The 23,419-nt window shown below is 38.6% G+C and overlaps 1 protein-coding gene across 1 annotated transcript in view; it reads left to right on the top strand.

Annotated features, from left to right (window-relative positions):
- LOC108703739 overlaps positions 1–12,748 on the top strand; it is a 46,330-nt gene extending 33,582 nt beyond the window's left edge. Inside the window, exons 8-9 of the mRNA XM_018240018.2 lie at positions 4,964–4,996; positions 9,832–12,748. Of these exons, the coding sequence (XP_018095507.1) occupies positions 4,964–4,996; positions 9,832–10,094 (296 nt within the window). The 3' untranslated portion in view covers positions 10,095–12,748. The remainder of the gene's footprint in view (positions 1–4,963; positions 4,997–9,831) is intronic.
- The last annotated feature ends 10,671 nt before the right edge of the window (positions 12,749–23,419 follow it).

Raw genomic sequence — 23,419 nt, 5'->3', positions numbered from 1 at the left:
AGTATTCAGTTGTATGAAATTAAATCAAATATGAAAAACTGGCTGTGAAAAATGTGGATTCCCTTGTAATTTTGCTCATTTGAATGAATGTAACTGCTCAATACTGATTACTGGCAACACCAAATTGGTTGGATTAGTTTAAGCCTTGAACTTCATAGGCAGGTGTGTCCAATCATGAAATAAGATATTTAAGGTGACCAATTGTAAGTTGTGCTTCTGTTTGACTCTGAAGAGTGACAGCATGGGATCCTCAAAGCAACTCTCAAAAGATCTGAAAACAAAGATTGTTCAGTATCATGGTTTAGGGGAAGGCTACAAAAAGCTCTCTCAGTATCAACTGTAAGGAATGTAATCAGGAAATGGAAGGCCACAGGCACAGCTGCTGTAAAACCCAGGTCTGACAGGCCAAGAAAAATATGCAGAGGATTGTGAGACTGTTACAGACAAGCCAAAGATCACCTCCAAAGACCTGCAAGAACATCTTGCTGCAGATGCAGGTGTATCTGTACATTGTTCTACAATTCAGTGGAATTTGCACAGAGAACATGTGAGTATGGCAGGGGGATGAGAAAGAAGCCCTTTCTGCACAAACACACAGAGTCGCTAGTTGTATGCAAAACATAGGCGGAGGGTGAATTTTTTGTTTGGGGAGGCTAAAGATGGGACATTCATAGACTGACCTAAAGCTACTGTGAGGCTTAGTGGATGCACCACTGGAATGAAAATAAACCCCCCCAACTACCTCAAGCAGTTCTGTGGGTTCCACAACTCATATTAAATGGATTCTCAATCCATTTGTGTTCACAGATGTCCCTTTCATTTTAACAAAGGGGTGATATATTTGTGAAGTGTTAAACAGTGTTAAGCTTAGAAGTCAGATGTAGTGTATATTTACAAAGCAAGCAGATATATGCAGTGATATGCAGTGGGTACTGGTGGCAGAGATTCACATATTCATGCCCCCAAACTGTAACATTGCCACTGAAATACAACATTGGTTTGTTTCCAAGCCACCTTAAAGGGGAGCTTCACTTTTAAGTACACTTTATGTGTATAGAATGGCTAATTCTAAGCAACTTTTCAATTGGCCTTCATTTTTTCTTTTTTTATAGTTTTTTAATTATTTACCTTCTCCTTTTGACTCTTTCTTTCTTTCAAATGGGGATGACCTCTTCTAAAAACAAATGCTCTGTAAGGCCACAATTCTATTGTTATTGCTTTTTTTTTATTGCTCATCTTTCTGTTCAGACCCCTTTCCAGTTCCTTATTCAAATCTATGCATGGTTGCTAGGGTGATCTGGACCCTAGCAACCAGATTGCTGACATTGCACATTGGAGAGCTGCCGAATAAAAAGCTCCACAAATAATAAAAAAAATTAAAGACAATTAAAAATTGTCTCAGAATATCTGACTGACTAACTTACAGACTTAAAAGGTTTTGTTCACCTTTGAGTTAACTTTTATTATGATGCAGAGAGTAATATTCTTAAACCAATTTGCAATTTGTTTTCATTTTTTATCTTTTTTTTTGAGTTATTTAGCTTTTTATTCAGCAGCTCTCCAGTTTGCAGTTTGAACAATTTGGTTGCTAGGGTCCAAATTCCCTAGCAACCATGCATTGATGTGAATAAGAGACTGGAATATGAATAAGAGAGGCCTGAATAGAAAGATGAATAATAAAAAGTAGCACTAACAATACATTTGTAGCCTTACAGAGTATTTGTTCTTAGATGGTGTGACCATTAAAAAGCTGGACAGAGTCAGAAGAAGAAGAAGGCAAATATTTCAAAACCTATAAAAATAAATAATAAAGGCCAATTGAAAAATTGCTTAGAATTGGCCATTGTATAACATACTAACAGTTAATGTCAAGGTGAACACCCCTTTGACTAAAATAAACAAAGTAAGAGAAAAAAAACAAGCGCAAAAACATAAAATGCACAATTTGCTTTTCATGGGGAAAGAGTTAATTCAAGATTGGAGCAAGGGAGATAGGGATATTATAGGTGCCAGTTGAGAGAAAAAACTTTGACAAAAGAAACTATTTTATTCCAGATAGTGTTTAAGCCGTTAGAGCTTTTCCAGTTTAGTACTGTACCTGTGGGAGCAGTAAGTTGAAATCTGCAGCAATTAGTTACACCTCTGGTGAGGTTCCTTCTAGTCCTTTCTGCAGTGCCTTCCGATGATCCAAATCTCACCCCCACACCCTCCTTTATCTGTGACCTGATTGGCTAGTTCTACTGTCAGTCAAGAGAGGTGCATTCTGATTGGGGAAACCATGAGGAATAAGATCCAATCAGTGTGCAGCTCAGAGAACGGTTTCCACAATGTTAAAGGTGTAAACCAGCAGTCAGAAACGGAGAGAGTTTGTTTTAGTTAGGTGCCAGGCAGGATTGGGGAGGCTTAGCCTCCCCTAGCCTTATTGAAAATCCGCCTATGATGCAAAAGCTCATTTAGACAAGCCACAGTAATTTTGGAACAAAGTGCTTTGGACTGATGAGACAAAAATTTTGTTATTTGATCATAACAAGAAGCGCTTTCCATGGCAGAAGAAGAACACGGCATTCCAAGAATAACCCCTGCTACCTACTGTCACATTTGGTGGAGGTCCCATCATGCTGTGGGGCTGTGTGGCTAGTTTAGGGACTACTGGGGCCCTTGTTAAAGTCGAGGGTCAGATGAATTCAACCCAATATCAACAAATTCTTCAGGATAATGTTCAAGCATCGGTCACAAAGTTGAAGTTACGCTGCAGAGGTTGGATATTCCAATAAGACAATGACCCTAAACACACTTCAAAATCTACAAAGACAGTTATGCAGAGGGACAAGTACAATATTCTGGAATGGCCGTCACAGTCCCCCGACATAAATATCATGAAAAATCTATGGGATGGTTTGAAGCAGACTGTCCATGCTCGGCAGCCATCAAATTTAACTGAACTGGAGAGATTTTGTATGGACCAATGGTCAGAAATAGCCACATCCAGAATCCAGACATCAAAGTCTATAGGAGGCGTCTAGAGGCTGTTACATTTGCAAAAGGAGCTCAACTAAGTATTGATGTAATATCTCTGTTGGGGTCCCCACATTTATGCACTTGTTATGATGCATATTGCATATTTTCTGTTAATTCAATAAACTTTATGTCACTGCTGAAATACTACTGTTTCCATAAGGCAGGTTATATATTAAAAGGAAGCTCAGCCAATGATAAACAAAACTCCAAAGAATTAAGTAAGGTTCCCAAATTTCATTTCATATGACTGTATATGCATATTGGGCATCAAACTGTTCATTAGGCCCTTGATGTTGATATTTAGGGTGTTTTACAATTGTATGTAAGAAAGTGGGTGAGATAAACGTGGCCAATTGCAATATTTTTAGGCGATTTTCAGAAATGTCATAAAAACCGCTGCCTTTCAGTATGGTAGTTTGGAATAGAAAGAAATAATTACCTATTTTGGTTCATCAGAATGTGTACTTTGCAAAAATATATGGTTTTTAGGGGTCACCATAACTTTTTGTAGCTTTTATCCCATATAAACCTGGCAGTGTTTACAAATGAGTGTAAATGTAAGCTATCAAATAAGTATGCACAAGGTAGATTTTGAGGTCTTTACATGCCATGTACATTGGGCATCAAACTGTTCAGTGGACCACAGGATTTTATATTTGGGGTGATTTATCTTCATACCTAATAGTATGTGGGAAATACGATGCTGCAGGTTGGCAAGTTTTGAGGTGATTTTTGGAAATGTCACAAAAATCGCCAAATTTAGGAAAGGTTTGTGGCTTGGTGCTTTGGAGTAGAAAGACATGTATACCCAATTTGGATTCGGGGGAATGTGTGCTTTCCAAAAATATATGGTTTTCTGGGGTGAACATACTTTTTTTTATCTTTGTCCCCCCCCCCCAAAAGGATGTAAATGTATGGATTTTGCAGTATCTGTCATTACAGAACTAATAGCTCAAATGGGTTGTCATTTTGGGGCCCCTATATGCCACATACTTCGGTAAACCAATACATACTGGGCATCAAACTATTCAGTGGACTCCTGGCAGTCATAACTTTAAAGTGGTACCCAATGATGTGTGGGAGATATGATGCTGTAGATTGGAAGCTTTGAGTTTATTTTTAAAAAAATTCAATTTCTATAAAGAATTATAACTTTAGCAAAGAATTGCATCTTGGGAGTACAAATATATATTTACCCATTTTTGATTCTCCAGAATCTGTTCTTTCTCATAATGGGTAGTTTTCTAGGGTAAACCTACTGTTAGTGGAATGTTTGGCCTTGAAATCAGAAGTATGTCGTTTTGTGGAGCGGTGCTTTGGAAATTTGGCAGTGTACTGCTTAAAGATTTTGATCTATACATCTATCTATCTATAAGTGAGAAATCTCCATAAAACTATATATGTTTGGTATTTGCTCAGGAGACCTAGAACTTTCCAAATCTGCTGTGTTCTCGTATATAAAATAAATTGTTTCTGATATATGTGATTGTACTATGTGAGAAATGATTTTTTTTTCATTTTATTAGACACTTAGAAGCCTATATTTTTTTACAGAAGAGGAGCATATTTTGAGAGGTCCGTTGTCCCAAAAAAACCCCCAATGTTTTCCTGGGTAAACAAAAATACCCCCCCGGAAAGGCCCTTAAAGTGAAAGAGTACAAAATGTTCAATAATGGTCTGGCAATAAAAGTGGCAAATCAGGCAAATTGGCAGTGAAAGGGTTAAACAAAAAAGGGATTATTCGTCCATATATTGCAATATATTTAAGATGGCCAACTACGTCAAAGTCCTTTAGCGTCCAAACTTTAGGGGATTGCACACCCCCGATTCTGAGCATTATGATATTTCTTTTTATAATTTTTTTACTATTTAATTACATATTTCATTATGCTGAAAGATGCGCTGCTATATTGTATTAATGCCCCACTGCTCTTTTCTCTTTTAGAAGACTTGGAAACAAAAACAAAGGTGACTCAAGGTTGGTATTTTCCCTCAACCATATTATGTTGTTTTAACATGTGGGCCATGTTACCTTGTCCAGGGATCCTAAGGGGTATAAAGATGTACAATATATGGAGCTGCCTAGCTGGCTCCAGTCAAACTTGAGACCCCTGTAGTGATGTAGAGAGAAGATGGGATGGAACAAATCTCTTTGTACAAGGGGCATCAGTGGAGTTTTTCATATGCATATTGGGTGGCATTAGGTAAGTGCCAGGGGGCACAAAGTGTTATTTCATAGAGACATAGGAGGGGCCCTGTAAAGGTATGAGACCTGTTATTCAGAATGCTGGGACCTGGAGTTTTCCAGATAAGAGATCTTTCTGCAATTTGTTGAACAATATCTTGTCTACTAAAAAAATCATTAAAATATGAATCAACCCAAATAGGATTTTGTATCTTTCGTAAAGATTAATTATATCTTAGTTGGGATCAAGTACAAAGTGGTTTTATTATTACACAGAAAAAGGAAACTATTTTTAAAAAATTTGAATTATTTGATAATAATTGAGTTTATGGCAGCATCTATTTTGATATTTCTGGATAAGGAGTTTTCAGATAAAGGATTCTATACCTGTGCAAACCACCTTGTATTAAAGGACCAGTAGCATCAAAAACATTTGTTCGGTTCTGCGCTCCTCTTCAGAAAAAGGCGACACGGCGACGATCCATCGTGCTGCGCTCGATTCCTCCTCTCTGGCTATCTCCTATAAGGAAGGAAGGGAGGAGAAATCGAGCACCGCACAATGGATTCCCTTTTCTGAAGAGGAGCGAAAGCAGCGTTTCGGTAGGTTTTAAAGTTTCATTTGTCTTGGTGTTTTATCGTGGTATACTAATGAATTTTTAAAAATAAATTTTAACTACAGAACCCAATGCCTAATGATACAATTTATGGAGACATATGTACAGTTTAAAAAGCAAAATAAAATCATATCTTTATTTCTAGGTCAATGTTCAGTAAAACACAGTGGCATGGGAAACCTTATTTATTCTCATGTCAGTGGGTACAGCTATGATTTCTCTGATGTGCTTAACAAAAAGGGATCCTTTACACAGTTTTATCAGAATGATTAAGCACATTGGACTGGGCTGCTTTTACTTGGCCAAAATAAGCCAATCGTAGAGGATTAGATACCGGTTTATTGTCAGATGTTAGAAATTCCTTTATCCAAAGATAACTGTCCCAAGGCTTTTTTCAATAAAAAAGTCATTTTATTTAATTAAGCATAAAAACTCGGATACAAACAAACCCCACCAGGCCCACCCTACGCGTTTCGAACCCTCCGGCGCTTAGTCATAGGTGTATCACCTATGTACCAATTGATGTATAATATGTTGTCAGATGTTCCCCACCAGGGGTGATTTTATGCAAAACGGATTATGAATATTCTTATTGGGTTCAAGAGTAGATGAACAATAGTTACAAAATAAAATAGTTGGGACGGGGTGGGCTTATGTTCCCCTACTTAATAGTTTACTAGAGAATTGCCCAAATAACAATTTGTTCTTCCAGTAAACAAGGAAGATGGTTGGAACATAAGAAAAAATTAAATGCCTGGCAAAACAGGGCCTTCATAAGAATTTGGGGAACAACCAATTTGTTTGTAGCCACCATAATATGATGTGTGTATCATGGTGATCCCCAACCAGTGGCTTGTGAACAAAAAAGTTGCTCATTGACCCCTTGGATGTTGCTCCTAGTGGCCTCATAGTAGGATCTTATTTTTAAATTTGGCTGCATAAAACCCAAGTTTACTGCCAACCAGGGCCTACTGTAGGCTGCAAGTCCGCAAAGGGGCTGTCAAACAGTAAACCTAAGCCCTTACTTGGCACCTCCAAAAGCTTTTTTCATGCTTGTGTTGCTCTCTGACTCTTTTTACATTTGAATGTGGCTCACAAGTAAAATAGGTTGGAGACCCCTATTCTAAGGATTGTTTTGAATTGTTTTTAATCCTGTAAGTACAATGAAGCAAAATCAGCATCTTATATGAATTCTCAGGTAAGTAAGGAAAGTCAGACAATCTATTCTCTCTTTAAAGCCGAGACCTTTATTATTCTCTTCAGCAATTGGCTGATATGGTGACTGAGAGTACTTACAATGTGTACTAACCCTTCTGTTTATTAGAAATCAGATTGTTGGGTTCACTATCGGGAAATTATGCAGTTTTTAAGCCTATTTTTGATTAGTGAATTTCAGGTTGAATCCAATCCAGATATTATCTGTGAAGGCTCCATGCTTAAAACTTAAAAAGACATTAAAGGAATGTCACTCAATTGAATTGAATTTAGATGCAAGCTGCAGGCCCCAGTTAGTTTAAGAGTTGCAGTTTGGGTAGAATATAATGATTTTATACACCTAAGAAAGGGCTGTTAAATCCCATTTGTTTTAGCCAATTGAACATGTATGTATTGCTAGTTTAGGCAATCCAAGGTTGTTTCGGCATCAAGGCTAAGGAAGACTGCTGGAATTTGGGTTATGTTTATATTTATATATTGCTGTGCGTGTGTTGTCTCCAGCCTGCCTACCATAGATAAACCATGCTTGTTTGGTCTAGATTGATGAGCGTGGGCATTATGGGGTTTAACCTATTGGCCAGAATTTTTGAGATCTTAATTTGAGAGATCTATAGCTCTGTAATTTTTGCATTGATTTGGATCTTTGTCCTCTTTATGCAGCAGTGTAATATAAGATGCTAGCATAATGGGAGTTGTACCTGTAAGGAAGGACATTAAAAAGTGATGATAGATATGGGAGCAAGGCAGCAGGAAAAGTACCTGGACTTTATTGTTGCAGCAATTTCTCTCTCCGCAACACCTCTGCAATTCCCAATATATCTATGGAAGATATAGCTGCTTCAGTCACCTGTTTCCTTAGTTTTATAGCAATTAATGCATGTGGCCAATCACCCCCTCATAATATTTTTTTTAATCAATGAAAGGCCTTTTCAGTGTCTGCCAATAAAATTGCTCCAAGAGATTATTTTTCAAATGTGAAATAAATTTAGCCTTTGATTTATTTGCCGACTGGCAATGGAAATTAAATAGCCCCTGAGAACTACCTTGTAGGCTTTCCAGAGAGTAGCCACGTTATCCACTGAGCTCTTATTGGTGGTGAAATATTATTTTATAATATCTAGAACTTTCTTGCTGAGGCTATTTAAAAGAACCTCATTTAAATACCAATGAGCTGTTCTTTAGGGCTGCAATGTAATACTGATCTCTAATACCGCCATTGAATACTGGAAGCAGCTGTACACATGAGGAGACTAAAAAGTAATCTAGGCTAGTATAGAAGTCATGCCAAGCAGAATGAAAACTATAGGTTTTCTCAATGGGTTAGATGATGTATATTCCAAATTTCTCAGAGAACTAATTTTTGGATGAGTTGAAGAGTATTTTCCAATGTGTATAACTCAGTGGTTGTAGAACCTATTTGGGTTAAGCCCCACTTGACAGTTCAGCCTTTGATCAGGGTGATTACAAAAGTACATACTGTGTATAGGAAAGTTTTAATGTGTTATGGTTTGAAGGATATCTGGTATAGCAAATACATACTAACCCCAAATTTCACCTTAATTAACCTCCCCCCAAAGATGGCCACAGTGTGTTAACTACTACTATAACTATAATGCATAACGTAACAAAGATTGACAGCAATACAAAGCAGCCAACAGTCTGGGTGAAACCAAAAATGCATTGTCTTCTGGGCAATCCCAGATAGGGTTGTCTACTTTTAAGTCCCTCAATTAAGAATATGCATATACCAGATTGTTGGGTTTATGAATACTTATGCATAATCCATTCAAATAACCCATATTTTATATAATCTTATTCCACGAGGCTAAAGTTTGAGCTTGTCAATAGCAGCAATGATCCAGGACTTCAAACACAGGGGGTCACCATCTTGGAAAGTGTCTGTGACACTCACATGCTCAGTGGGCTCTGATTGGCTGTTGAGAAGCTAAGCTTAGGGCTCGTCGCTAATTATCCAGCAGAAAATGAGCTTCCCTGGCTGTAATATAAGCTGATGCTACAGGTTTGCTGATTATTCAATTCTGATGCTAATTGCACTGGTTTCTGTGCTGCCATGTAGTAATTATGTGTATTAATTACTAATCAGCCTTATATTGTGACATTTCTATTCTATGTGTACTGTATATTGTGAGTGGCTCCCTAAGCTCAGTTAGTGACAGCAGCACAGAGCATGTGCAGTGAATCCACAGAAAAGAAGATGGGGAGCTACTGGGGCATCTTTGGAGACACAGATCTTTACTGCTAAAGGGCTGTGGTTGCCTTGGGCTGGTACAGAAGCACAAAACATCATGTACAACATTTCTAACTACTTCTTTAATTAAGGTGTAGTTCTCCTTTGAAATGGGAAACAAATACATGCAGACTAGGAAGATACTCTGGGTGAATCATGGGAGTTTGATGTTCAAGACAACATCAGCAAAAAAACAACAACCAACACAGTGGTGCCTACAGATATTATTAACTAGTATTTCACCCTGAGCAGAGTCTAAATGATATTCTTTCTAATGTGTCCCTGAGACAACAAACAATATCCACATGGTTGGAACTGCTTGTTAATCCAAAATCTATGTTCAGAGGTATTCAAATAAGAGACTAGGGTTTACTTATGAGTGCAAATAGCAAGTGTCACAATGGACATAAAACAGAGTGCATTGACACTAAACCTAAAGGAAAGTACTGGTGAACACCAATGCACGTGATAAGGTAGTTAGAAGGGACAAGCTTGTTAGTGACATAGGATTGTTTACATAATTGTTTTTGACTTTTTCTCCTCTCTCATAGATGGGCGGCATTTTATTGATAGGCACCGAGCAGCTCTGATTGCCAACATGTCCCACATTGATCCAGTCCTGGATGATCTCCTGGGTGATAAGATCTTGACTCAGGAACAGTACGACACAGTGAGAAGCAAGAGCACTTCCCAGGAGAAGATGAGACAACTCTATGACTGTATAAAGACTTGGGGGAATGCTGATAAGGATGTATTCTACTTTACATTGTCTGTACACAACAAATCACTCATCAAGGAACTTTTACACAGCTGAGAGTTCAGATCTACAAAAGATTAGCCCTTGGATTTGATCATCACATCCATTTGCTTCTTCTCGCCACATTATGTAACATTGCTATTTAGGCTAAAATCATATGAAGCGGTGAAGATCTGGACTGGACAGGGTGAAGAGGGTGACGAGTCAGGACAGGAGCAGGCTGGGTAGGAAACAGGACAGAGAGGGTCATTAATCAGGAGCAGACAAGCAGGAGAGGACTGGAGAGCAGAAAAAGGAATGGATAGCAGAAGAGGACTGGATCAGAAATGGGAGGTAAAGGCAGAGCAAGATACAGAGTGAGACGAGGGAAGATATAAGACAGGGATCAAGGTACAAGGCAGAACAGGACAGGAAGCAGAAACAGGCAAGGCAAACAATCTAGGGTTAAAGCAAGGTACAAGGCAAGAAACAAGAATACAAAGCAGGAACAGGGAAAAAAGGCTGAAGCAGTAAACGAGAGCTAGGGGCAAGCCACAGTGCTCCGGAAGGCAAAGGTAGAAACAAGGGAGCTGGAAACCTAGCTAGGGGCGCTGCCACAGTACTAAGAAGGCCAATGCTCAGGGGCGTGGTCTGGTGCTTCATGTAGGAAGACGTATTAGAGAGTTGCTCTGGTTCCCGATCCCAAGCATCCTGTAAATATCAGCAACATCACCCAACAAAAACGGATTACAGAGACCTGAACTGGGAGCCCTTACCACGCAGATCCTTGATGGGGCAAAACCGGGCACAGAAGCTGCAGCTAAGCTGGAAAGATTTGGCCGAGATGCACGGCAAGGCCAAGATGGCGGCGATGGGCCTGACCCGACGACGATCCCCAGCTAGCAGAGCCCACACTTGCAGACCTACTTACCGAAATTAGGTCCTCCAACGAAGCCTGCACATCCCTCATATGCGCGAAGACCGAGGAGATAACAGTTAATCGCTCCATATTTAAACTAGACTTCCAAAAGCTGCGAGAGCGCACGGCTACGCTGGAACGCAGAGTAAGCTCAGTGGAGGATATGTGTTACCCAATGCCGGAGCGCATGCAGCAAATGGATAAGGCGATTCATGCCTGTGCAAGTAAATCCGACGATCTGGAAAACAGGCTCCGTCGCAACAATCTCCTGTTCATCGGGTTCCCAGAAAAAGCTGAAGGAGGCTCCCCTGAGAATTTTATCGAGTCCTGGCTGGTGGACAAATTTGGCAGGGAGGCCTTTTCAACTACCTTCGCAGTCGAGCGTGCACACCGGATACCATCCAAGGCCCCCATCCCAGGTGCGGCCCCAAGACCAGTCATCGCAAGATTGCTCAACGCCAGAGATTGCGATTCAGCGCTGTCTCATGCCAGGAAGTCGGACACGCTGACCTACAACAACATCAAGATCTCCATCTTCTGCGACTTTTCGGCTGAGGTTCAGCGACAGCGTGCCAGATTCATCGAATCCAATCGTCGCCTGAGGGAACTCGGTTACAAATATGCCATGCTGTATCCAGCCCGGTTTAGAGTGATCGTGGATAACAGCTCACATTTCTTTACCTCCCCTCAAGACCTCAGCGACTGGATTGACAACAAGAAAAAGTGCGATGCCTAAAAATCCGGCTGGTCCCAAAGCTGAGAATACATCGTCTTAGGGGCAGAGGCGACACTTCAACCAGTTAGTATAAATCTACCATGTTATTGCATAATGTTATCTTCCGCTAGACTTTCTGGGGCAAATTCACTAAGATTCACTAAGACTGATTGATACGGGATCGGGGGGACAGAGTGACTTTTTCTTTTTTTCTGTCTTTTTATTTTTTCATTTCCATTTTTTCCTCGGAACTGTGGTGCTGTCCATAAAGGTGGCCAGTGCGAAGTTTAGCACTAGGGAGAAGGCCGGCCACGTGCCACACGATCACCCCCCACGCAAATGTGTATGATAACTAGAATGGATGATTACGGGTTACAAATCTGCCAGGAGTTGGGGATCTGGTCAGGTGGGGAGGGGGAACGGCTTTATGTTCACAAGTCGAGAGGGGTTATTGTTTCACAAAAAAGGTTCAAATGTGATATTTTTGTCCAACAGATGCAACCAGGGATGAAAACAAACAAGATGCACGAATGTATAAATGGCATTAATTTTTTAAAAAGGGAAAATGACGCAATTACTTAGCTGGAATGTCAGAGGGCTTAATGATAGCATAAAACGCAGATTAGTTATGGATTTTGTTAAGAAAGCGGGGGCTAACATAACTATGCTACAAGAAACACATCTAATTGGCAGTAGGACACTAGCCCTGAAGAGACCCTGAGTGGGCTGGTACTACCATGCGGAATACTCCATCAGGAGTTGCGATTCTTATCTCCCGCAATACACCGTTCAGGGCAGTAACTATCAAAACTGACCCCAAAGGCAGATAGATATTCATACATGGTTACATCCAATCCCAAGAGGTAATTCTAGCCTGTATTTATATACCACATCCGTACCAGGATACATGCTTATTTTATTTTGAAAATATTTTATTAGATTTTCATGTTAAGCGATAACAGTATAGAAACAAATATTTTGCAGATGAAGACAGAAATGCTGAAATCGATACAATGACATAGTATTATTAAAGACTACATATCATTTAAAGAGACTGACAACAATGAATGGAAATTAAATAAAATTAACTAAACTAAACCAGTGGATGTGTACATATTGAAAGAAAGAAAGAAAGAAAAATGACCATTCGTCGACTGGAATGTCAGAAAGTGCATCTTACAACTGGAGAAATCGTCCTATTTGTTCAGCTGTGTTGGAGGTACAAGCTTCAAGATAAGGAGACCAAATCAGTTTAAAAGAGTCTGGAATTATTTTCTTTAGTTTTGGTTAATAAGGCTTCTTGCCAACTAAGTTGGTTCATAAAAGAAATAGCATCTGCCAACAAGGGGGGTTCACTTTGTAACCAAGAATTAAATAAAGCTTTCTTGGAAGCAGCTAGAAAAAAAACTATCAATAATTTATTTTCATGGGAAATTAAATTTGAGTTAGGAATTGAAAAAAAGTCAACATCACTTTTATGTAAAAAGACAAAGCACGGAGATAATTTAATCCTTATCTTCAATATATAACTCAAAAACCTAAAGATTTCTCTCCAATATAGATTTATCTTTGGACAGGACCATAGGTAATGGAAAAGTGACACATTAGTCTCGTGGCATTTAGGACAATATGAAATAGGGCTGTTAGAAGAATTTTTAGAAAACAATTTTCCATAGCCTAGGTGGGTAAGCTTAAAGTGTTGTATCCTCCAACTTTCTGCTAAAATGTATTTATTATAATCCCTAATAGATTTTACCAAATCTGAGGGAGTTATTTGACAATGCAAAAATTCAGACCATTTAGTAGAAGGTTTTGATAACGGGTGTGAATCTGTACTATAGACATTCCAAAAATTTTTAGAAAGAGATCTAATAGAGATCAAACCAGGGGATTCCAAAAACTCTTCCAAATCGTCTGCAAGCTTATGTTCAGCTAAAACCAGGTTTTTATTATTACGTAGCAGGGAAAGACCGCATTGACACGCTAAATAATAGTATCTATCAGAATCTTGAAGCTTGTATAGTTCTTTGAGTTTTGACCAGGGCTTTAAGGTTTTCTTAAACGGATCAAATATATCTTTTACCAAAACCAGTGACTTTCTCTTAATTGAAAATATAAAAGTATCAGTATTTTGAAAATCTAAAGGTTTAAGTAAGAGTTTGGCTGGCATGTAAGGGGTTACTGTATAGCTATACCTATGTCGAGTGAATAAATGTTTCCACACAAAAATAGAATCATGATAGATAGGATTCCTCTTAAAGTCATAAGGATCATTACCCCATTTGCTATGCAAGACAGATAATATATCAAAAAAGGGTTCTTGAAAGATCTCAATGTCAGGGTTTGTAAATTTATTTCTTTGAGAGATCCACTCGAGAAGGTATCTAGTAAGGGCTGATAAATTAAAAGCTCTGAAATCAGGAAGGTTTAATCCTCCAAACTTAACTGGATCTCTCAATTTATAGAGGGCAATTTTTGCCTTTTTACCGTTCCAAATAAATTTAGTTAAGGCTGAGTAAAGTTTCTTAATATCACAGTGCTTTACAAGCAAGGGGAGATTAATTAATGGATATATTAGTTTGGGAAATATCAAGGATTTAAAAAAAAGCGATCGTCCCTTAATATAAAGGGGAGAATTGGCCCATTTTTCACACATGGAAAAAACCTTTTGACAGGCTGGGGTAATATTCAAAGAATATAAATTATTGAGATCTGAAGGAATTATTAATCCTAAGTATTTAATTTGATTCTTTGGGTTTTTAAGTTGGAATTTCTTAAGTAGTGAATTGGAAAACGAACCATATATATTCATTATTTCCGATTTCTCAGCATTAATTTTGTAACCAGAAAAAGACTGAAAGTCTGGAAATAAATCAAAAACAACCTTTAGTGAAGGATTTTTTAAAATTAATGATAAATCATTAGCGATGTCTATTATTAATAGTAATTCCTTTAATTAACTTGGATTGTTCAAGGAAACGAATTAAAGGTTCTAATGCAATATTAAATAAAAGGGGCGACAAAGGACAGCCCTGTCTCGTCCCTTTAAATATTTCAAAAGGTGACGACCTAGCTCCCCCCAAAAGTACTTGAGTTCTGGGATTTTTGTAAAGATGTTTGATGTATTGGAAGAAGGGGCCCGTGATACCGAATTTTTTAAGGCAAAAAAATAGATGTTCCCAGGTAATATTATCAAACGCTTTTTCAGCATCAATACCAAGAATAGAAATAGGAATTTTGTGTTTTTTGGCGTAATATAAAATATGAATCAGAGCTCTAATATTTTTAACTCCTGATCTATTCTTAATAAAACCATTTTGGGCCTCTGAGATTATAGAGGGAAGAATTAAAGAAAGCCTATCAGCAAGGACCTTAGATTAGTATCTTGATATCTTGGTTTAATAGGGAAATAGGTCTATAGGAGGAAGGAAGGGATGGATCTTTGTCTTTTTTCGGGATAACTCTTAAGATTTGAAATTTCACTAGAAGGTAGACTTTTTCCAAAAAATAGTACATCATTAAATAAGTTTGTCAGAAAAGGTGATATTTTATCCTTCATAATTTTGTAAAAAGAGGGAATAAGGCCATCAGGGCCACCTGCCTTTGCTGTTTTCAGATTCTTAATAATAGTGGACACTTCCTCTGAGGTAATTGGACCATTTAGCTTTTGTAACTGAATTTTCGAAATCTGTGGGATTTTACAATTTTCAAAGAAATTCCTCATTTTTTCAGAATCTATACTTGGATTAGAGTATAAATTCTTATAATAATCCTTAAAAATGTCTACAATTTTATTGGGATCATTTGTTAGCTGGTTATGAATATCTTTAATCTTAATTTTTCCAGAGAAAACAACCCCAACCTTGACAGTCTACCCTCATAATTTAAGTCTTCCGTCCCTCTAACCAATTTAGTTGCACTTAGTCTCTGCACTCTCTCCAGCTCATTTATATCCCTCTTAAGGACTGGAGTCCAAAACTGAACTGCATACTCCAGATGAGGCCTCACCAAGGATCTTTATAGGTCCTTGGTGAGGCCTCATCTGGAGTATGCAGTTCAGTTTTGGACTCCAGTCCTTAAGAGGGATATAAATGAGCTGGAGAGAGTGCAGAGACTAAGTGCAACTAAACTGGTTAGAGGGAGGGAAGAGTTAAATTATGAGGGGAGACTGTCAAGGTTGGGGTTGTTTTCTCTGGAAAAAAGGCGCTTGCGAGGGGACATGATTACACTTTACAAGTACATTAGAGGACATTATAGACAAATAGCAGGGGACCTTTTTACCCATAAAGTGGATCACCGTACCAGAGGCCACCCCTTTAGACTAGAAGAAAAGAACTTTCATTTGAAGCAACGTAGAGGGTTCTTCACAGTCAGGACAGTGAGGTTGTGGAATGCACTGCCGAGTGATGTTGTGATGGCTGATTCCGTTATTGCCTTTAAGAATGGCTTGGATGATTTTTTGGACAGACATAATATCAAAGGCTATTGTGATACTAAACTCTATAGTTAGTATAGGTATGGGTATATAGAATTTTAATTAAAAGTAGGGAGGGGTGTGTGTATGGATGCTGGGTTTTCATTTGGAGGGGTTGAACTTGATGGACTTTGTCTTTTTTCAACCCAATTTAACTATGTAACTAACTATGTAATAAGTTTAGCCTGTCTATTTTCAGCCTTAGTAAGATTAAAGAGTAGGTTATTTGCTTTATTACACAGGTTATTGAGCCTAGCCTGCGAAAAAGATGTAAAAAATTTTTGTCTCACTTTGATCCAAATTTTAAGTTCATCCAAAATATTCTTATATTTTTGAGCATTTTCAAACAAAGGATGTTGTTTAAATCTAATGTAATAGACACTTTGTCTTTTACTCAATTCAAGAAAATTTTTATGAACTTTTTTAAAGAAATGAGATTTAAAAGAGGATATTTCCCCTCTAGCCACTGCCTTCCAAGTTTCCCAAAATAAGGAAGGGTCTTTCAAGTGTATTTTGTTTTCCTTGAAAAACAAATCCCATCTACTATGTAGCATCTTTATGAAGTCTGGATTATCCTTAAGAAAATCTGGAAAAGACCAAGAAACAAAACTTCTGGGAGCAGGTGAAGTGGAAACCACCAATGAAAGTAGGGCATGGTCTGAGATATTAATATTCCCTATATTTGTTTCACTAGTTCTATTAATCAGGTTATTGGAAATTAGAAAATAATCTATTCTTGTACCAACATGATGAGCAGATGAGAAAAAGGTGAAATCTTTTTCAGCAGGGTGAAAAAGTCTCCAAACATCATTAAGGTTAGTATCTCTGCAAAAATGATGTAGGAGCATAGACTTCTTACAAGGATTATTCAATTTCCAATCAGATCTGTCCAAAGAACTAAGAAATGACTCATTCAAATCCCCTGCTAGAATTAAATTGTTAGCAGGAAGCAGAGAAATTTGTTTTGTGAGCCAAATAAAATAATCAGACTTATTACTATTTGGAGCATATACAGAACATAAATGCCATACAACATCATTAATGAGTACTTCACTGTAAATAAATCTGCCAAGCTCATCCTCAACCGACTTTGTAATAGCAACATTCAATTTACGATGCAATAAAATAGCATTTTTTATTAATAGCAGGGGAAAAGGCAAGTTCGCTAACCCAATCTTTTTTCAACCAGGCATTCTCTGGACCAAGATGGGTTTCTTGTAAGAATGCTATGTCACATTTGGTGTTTTTTAAATTTCTGAGTATAGTCTTTCTCTTAGAAAAGTGATTCAACCCATTAACATTCCAGGAAACAAAGGACAAAGAATGTGATCTAGATGAAGACATCAACCTGAAAGATGAGCTTGAGCTGATTTAAGTAAAATAATACATATATAGTTACATCCACTGGTATAAACAAAACAGAGCAAACAATAGTGATCAGTAATAACATGTCAAATTGAAAGATAGTGACTTATAGAACCGAAGAACAAATTTGGTATACTAAGTAATAGGACACTTCCTTTTTTCCCTAAGGATGGAAAACTAACAACTCTCTCTCTATGAGACGAGTTAAACAGAGAATATAACACCCACTACAGGGTCATATTGAAAAAAAAGTATATTCCCTTTTAGAGTCAAGTATCAGGGATCATATCTTCTTCACTGGAATGTGGAAGACTGCCTGTTCTAGGAGGAAGTGGAGATCTCGACCTAGACCTAGATTTGGTCTGAACTTGAGAATGTTTTGAGTCCTTAGAAAATCTTGATTGTCGAGGGGTATTGTATCTCTTCCATCTTTGATCCTTTGGGGGAGAGCCACATTTTGAGTAAGATGGTGTTACCAAAGCAAGATTTCCACTATTCTTCTTTTTGAAATGTGAAACAAAAGTGTGCGCCTCTCTAGGATCACTAAAAACCCTGGCTCCAGAAGGCAGAAAAATCTTAAGTTTAGCAGGATACATCAAGGCAAAATTGATATGAAGATTAGCCAGTGATTGGCAAGTTTTGGAAAATTCCTTTCGTTTTTGAGACAGAAGCAATGAGTAGTCTTTAAATATCAAAATTTTATTTCCTTCAACATCAAGTGTATTCAATTTTTTGTAGGCTTGAAATAATCTATTTTTATCTGAGTAGTCCAGGTATTTGACAATTACTGCTCTTGGTCTCATGGGTTGGAGATCTTTAGGTGGACCAATCCTATGAAGTCTCTCTATTTTGAAACATTGACAATCCTGAGGAAGACCCAGTTTGATGGGAATTGTTTTGGAAATTAACATGCTTAAGGAATCATTCTGGAAAGATTCAGGAATGTTTATGAATCTGAGATTGTTTCCCCGAGATCAGGTCCAGGTCATCCACTTTCAACTTAAGCTCTTGATTTTGTTTCTCTAAAGAGTCCAACCTGGATGAAGAATCAATCATATCATCTTGGAGTTGAGAAACCACATCCTCGATCTTGCCAAATCTTTTGTCATGTGTAGAGAGCTTTTCTGAGATGCTAGTAATTTTGATCTGCAGTTTGTCAATGGCCTTACTAATTGTTGACTCTATAACTGGATTGATGAGTCTGGCTACTTCTGCAGCAATAAGAGAGTAGTCGTCAGATAAAGATGTTCTTGTAGGAGCAAAGTTGTGAGATAAGAAAATACTATTTGTATCCCTATCCTGTAGCTTTACATTTTTCTTGTTAGCCTTCTCATATGTTTTGCCATTAGCTTTAGAAGACATTGTGAAGGAAGGAGAATACGTTTTCATATATTAGAAAACCTGAGCAACAATCCCAATATTAATAAAGCTTTTATTACAAGTAAATTTTTCTTTCTTGTTTTATTCTTTGTCTCTGTTTTCCTTTCACAAAGAAGTAACCATTGATTTGTTGCAATGGTTACAATCCTCCTCAAGCATTTGCAACATTGTAAACAATAAAGGTGTAACAAAAGTCTCAGTAATGACAGCAATCACTAACAATGTTTAGTCTTAGTCCGCAAAGAGAGAACTGTTTTTTTGTGACAAATTCCTGTCACTAAAATTGAAACAATGTGACACAAAATAAGACTCAGCAGCTCTGACTAAGTTAGCTGATAACTCGGTGTCCCAGCAGGAAATCAGAGGCCACCATTTTGTTAGAAATATGTTGCTTAGAACTTGCCACAACTGACTCAAAATGTAGTATATAACCAGTATGCAGCAGAGCCCCCGGGTTAAGAGAACCGCAAGTTCACAGGTGAATCTCGAAAACAGCGTGGGCTTGACAAATGCAATGGCAGAATGTGAGGTAACTAAAGAGCTCAGCACATCAGGAACACCTCAGCAGTCATACGAAGCCAAATCACCAAAAACCTGCTTCCTCTCTGCTCCTCTGGCTCTCCCCACTCCGGGAACCAACACCAACAAATTTCAAATGAAGAGAACAGCTTCTATGTGCCGACTCTCGACCCTGGTAAGCAGGAGCTCTACCTCAGGCGCCGAACAGGAAGTCGGGATACATGCTTGATACAACTCATTGAATTTATAGCAAACTATCCACACGCAGAGGTAATTGCCATGGGAGACTTTAATGCACCCCTAGACTGTTCAATAGACTGTCTCAGAAGACGCTCTCAAGTTGTCATAGATAAGGATACGAACATTGAAGCCCTGACCGAATCTGCAGGTCTCACAGAGGCCTGGAGACATAGGCACCCAGACAAGCAGCAGTTCTCCTGCTATTCCATTTCCCATTCTGTGTTATCTCGCCTTGACCTAGCTTTCTTAAGCCGAGGCGCACTCATGGAGCTCCAGGAAGTGGGATACCTGGCTAGGGGGGTGTCCGATCATGCTCCTCTTGAAATTCGTTTGGGGATGGGAATAACACACTCCAGACCGCGCTGGTCCCTTAACCCAAACTGGCTAAATGTGCTAGACACGCTAATAATGCGGACATGGAGGACCCAAATAGGGGTGACTCAGGGTAAAGCGCTCCGAGTAAGGTAGGGACTACTAACTCAATACTAAACTAAGATATTATTGATAGGCATGAGTGATGATATGTTATATGCATAAATAATAATAATGTACACTGCTGAGAAATGTTCGATCCCCCCTAAGTGCTGGCCAGAACGTGGAATTTTAACTGTTGGAGATGTCTGGGAAGGGGATGAAATGAAACCATTTGCAGCTCTTAGAAAACAGAGCAACCTACCTGCTAACGAATGGTTAACTTACTACAGAGTAAAGGGATACCTAGGGAAGGCGCACAGGCTCTCCCACATCAACATCGCAGAGGACCCAGAGATAAGTCTAATTAAACAAGGCCCATCGAAATGTAAGATCTCAACCTTATACGTATAAGCTCATCACTACTACCCAGACGAACTCCACTAGTTTAAAAAGCAGGCTCCTATGGGAAAGAGATGTTGGGGACTTGACAGACACCCAATGGAAATTAGCACTCAAAACCCCCAGGTTGGTCTCAAAGGACTGTAGGCATGAACTCCTCCAGCTTTATTTAATACACAGGGCCTACTACACTAAAGACAAATTGCACAGAATGTTCCCAGACCAATCCCCTTTGTGCAACTGATGTAAGCCGGAGGTTGGATCCCTCATACACACTCTCTGGCAATGCTCAGCACTGCAACAGTTCTGGGAAGAAGTCTTGTGTCATACGAGCAAAGCCATAGACACATTGATACATGCAGACCCGGTACTATGCATTCTAGGGGTGACCACAGATCAGAGCATGGTGACAGAAAGAAACAGCTGTTAACTTAAGCACTATTCCATGCCAGAAGGCTTATAACTGCAAATTGGAAATCAGAAACCCCCCCAAGTATTGAGGCATGGGTGGGGGCAATGCAGGATGCATGTAAGTTAGAACTGCATATATATATATATATATATATATATATATATATATATAGGAGAAGAGGCACACTCCAGCACTTCACAAGGGTATGGTCTGGGTGGATGGCTAATAATGCGGACATGGAGGACCCAAATAGGGGTGACTCAGGGTAAAGCACTCCGAGTAAGGTAGGGACTACTAACTCAATACTAAACTAAGATATTATTGAAAGGCATGAGTGATGATGATATGTTATATGCATAAATAATAATAATGTACACTGCTGGCAAGGAGTGTGAGGAGGGCTGTCTTTAAATAGGGCAGGGTCAGCCCTGAATGGCTGACCCCAAACCACCAATCAGGCTGCTACTGGGTCCCCTGTGAAAAGAAACACAGCATTTCTTTCCTTCTATTGTGTACACATGGGCTTCTGTATCAGACTTCCTGCCTTCAGCTTAAAGGGATACTGTCATGGGAAAAAAATTTTTTTTCAAAATGAATCAGTTAATAGTGCTGCTCCAGCAGAATTCTGCATTGAAATCCATTTCTCAAAAGAGCAAACAGATTTTTTTATATTCAATTTTGAAATCTGACATGGGGCTAGACATTTTGTCCATTTCCTAGCTGCCCCATGTCATGTGACTTGTGCCTGCACTTCAGGAGAGAAATGCTTTCTGGCAGGCTGCTGTTTTTCCTTCTCAATGTAACTGAATGTGTCTCAGTGAGACATGGGTTTTTACTATTGAGTGTTGTTCTTAGATCTACCAGGCAGCTGTTATCTTGTGTTAGGGAGCTGCTATCTGGTTACCTTCCCATTGTTCTTTTGTTTGGCTGCTGGGGGGGGGAAAGGGAGGGGGTGATATTACTCTAACTTGCAGTACAGCAGTAAAGAGTGATTGAAGTTTATCAGAGCACAAGTCACATGACATGGGGCAGCTGGGAAATTGACAAAATGTCTAGCCCCATGTCAGATTTCAAAATTGAATATAAAAAAATCTGTTTGCTCTTTTGAGAAATGGATTTCAGTGCAGAATTCTGCTGGAGCAGCACTATTAACTGATTCATTTTGGAAAAATATTTTTTTCCCATGACAGTATCCCTTTAACCTCATTGCCCTGGGCAAGAGCATGCTCAGTTTGCTCCTCTTCCACCCCCCCTCCCTTCTCTTCTGTAATCTGAGCCCAGAGCAGGGAGAGACTCAGGCAGGAAGTGATGTCACACCACATTAATACTGCAGCTCCTATTCTAAACAAACAAGAGTTTCTAGAGCTTTTTACGCAGGTATGGTAAAACATTCTACAGAATAAATATAGCATTCTAGCTTGCACTATTGCAGCTAATCTATTGGCAATAAAATGCCTCCGTAGCTTTCCTTCTCCTTTAAGACATCGAGCCAGAAACCCAAAGGTCCGGCTCGAATCCCAACAAAGCCTTACAGGGTCACACTGGATTTCAGGACCACAACCGAAATATACCCCTTTCTCTTTCCTTCTCCTGCTAAAATGTCAGGTCCTTATCCTTTCCAGTACTTGACTGAGCCACTTTTTGTATTTACCCTTCAGTGTTCTACTCCATGTCCTACAACTGTACTTGTTCAGATACTGGTTATCATTGTGTCTGTTTAATTTCAATGTATTTGTAGCCATTTTATTCATTGGTGCTACCTGAATGGGCCGAATGTGTCAGTATTGGAATTTCTTTTTATTTTTTTTACAATAATTCTTTCACTTTGCATAATGTATTGTTTTCTGAACTCTCGTGCATATTCTTTATGTTTGTGTTTGCTGTATGGGCACTGTTTTGTACAAAAGTGTCTGCGGCGACAGAATTGGCAGTATATATTAACCCTTTAAGTGCCAGCAGAATTTGATGTTTTGGCAACGTGAAATGCCAGCCGTTTTTGAAACATTTTGTGCTCTCTCACTTTAGGGGCATTTTCTGAGGGGAAACCTATAGTTTACCTAGGAAAACTATATATTGTTTTTTTCGTGAGAACCTAAGATTTCTAAATCTGCCTGAGTTTTCATGTATTTCCACCTCTGCAAAAAGATTTATAGCGCTAAATACCAAAAAAACTGATATTTTTCATTGTATATGAATTTATACCAGCAAAATATTTTATTTTACGCATGAAAATCCAACTGATTTAGAAAGCCTCATGTCTCTTGAATGTGCCAATACCAGATATGTATAGTTTTAGGGAGATTTAGGACTTCTGTACAGCAAAAACTTCCAGCAGTATATTACCGAATTTTGAAAGCATGAAGGTGGAAAACTGCATACTTTAGATTCCAAGGCCAAAAAATCCTGAAACAGGTTTACCCCAGAAAACCATATATTTTTTGAAAACGACAAATTTTGCTGATCCCAAAATGGGTAACTATGTCTCTCTTCTCCTAACTACCAAACATCAAAGCTTGTCTGAATGTAGCGGTTTTTATAAAAATGTATCAAAATTCGAAAAAATCAC

This window comes from Xenopus laevis, chromosome 9_10L (genome assembly GCF_017654675.1).
Source record: "Xenopus laevis strain J_2021 chromosome 9_10L, Xenopus_laevis_v10.1, whole genome shotgun sequence".
NCBI classification, from domain to species: Eukaryota; Metazoa; Chordata; class Amphibia; order Anura; family Pipidae; genus Xenopus; species Xenopus laevis.
The sequence above is the reverse complement of the archived record's forward strand: the minus strand, read 5'-3'. Positions and strand labels throughout refer to the sequence as shown.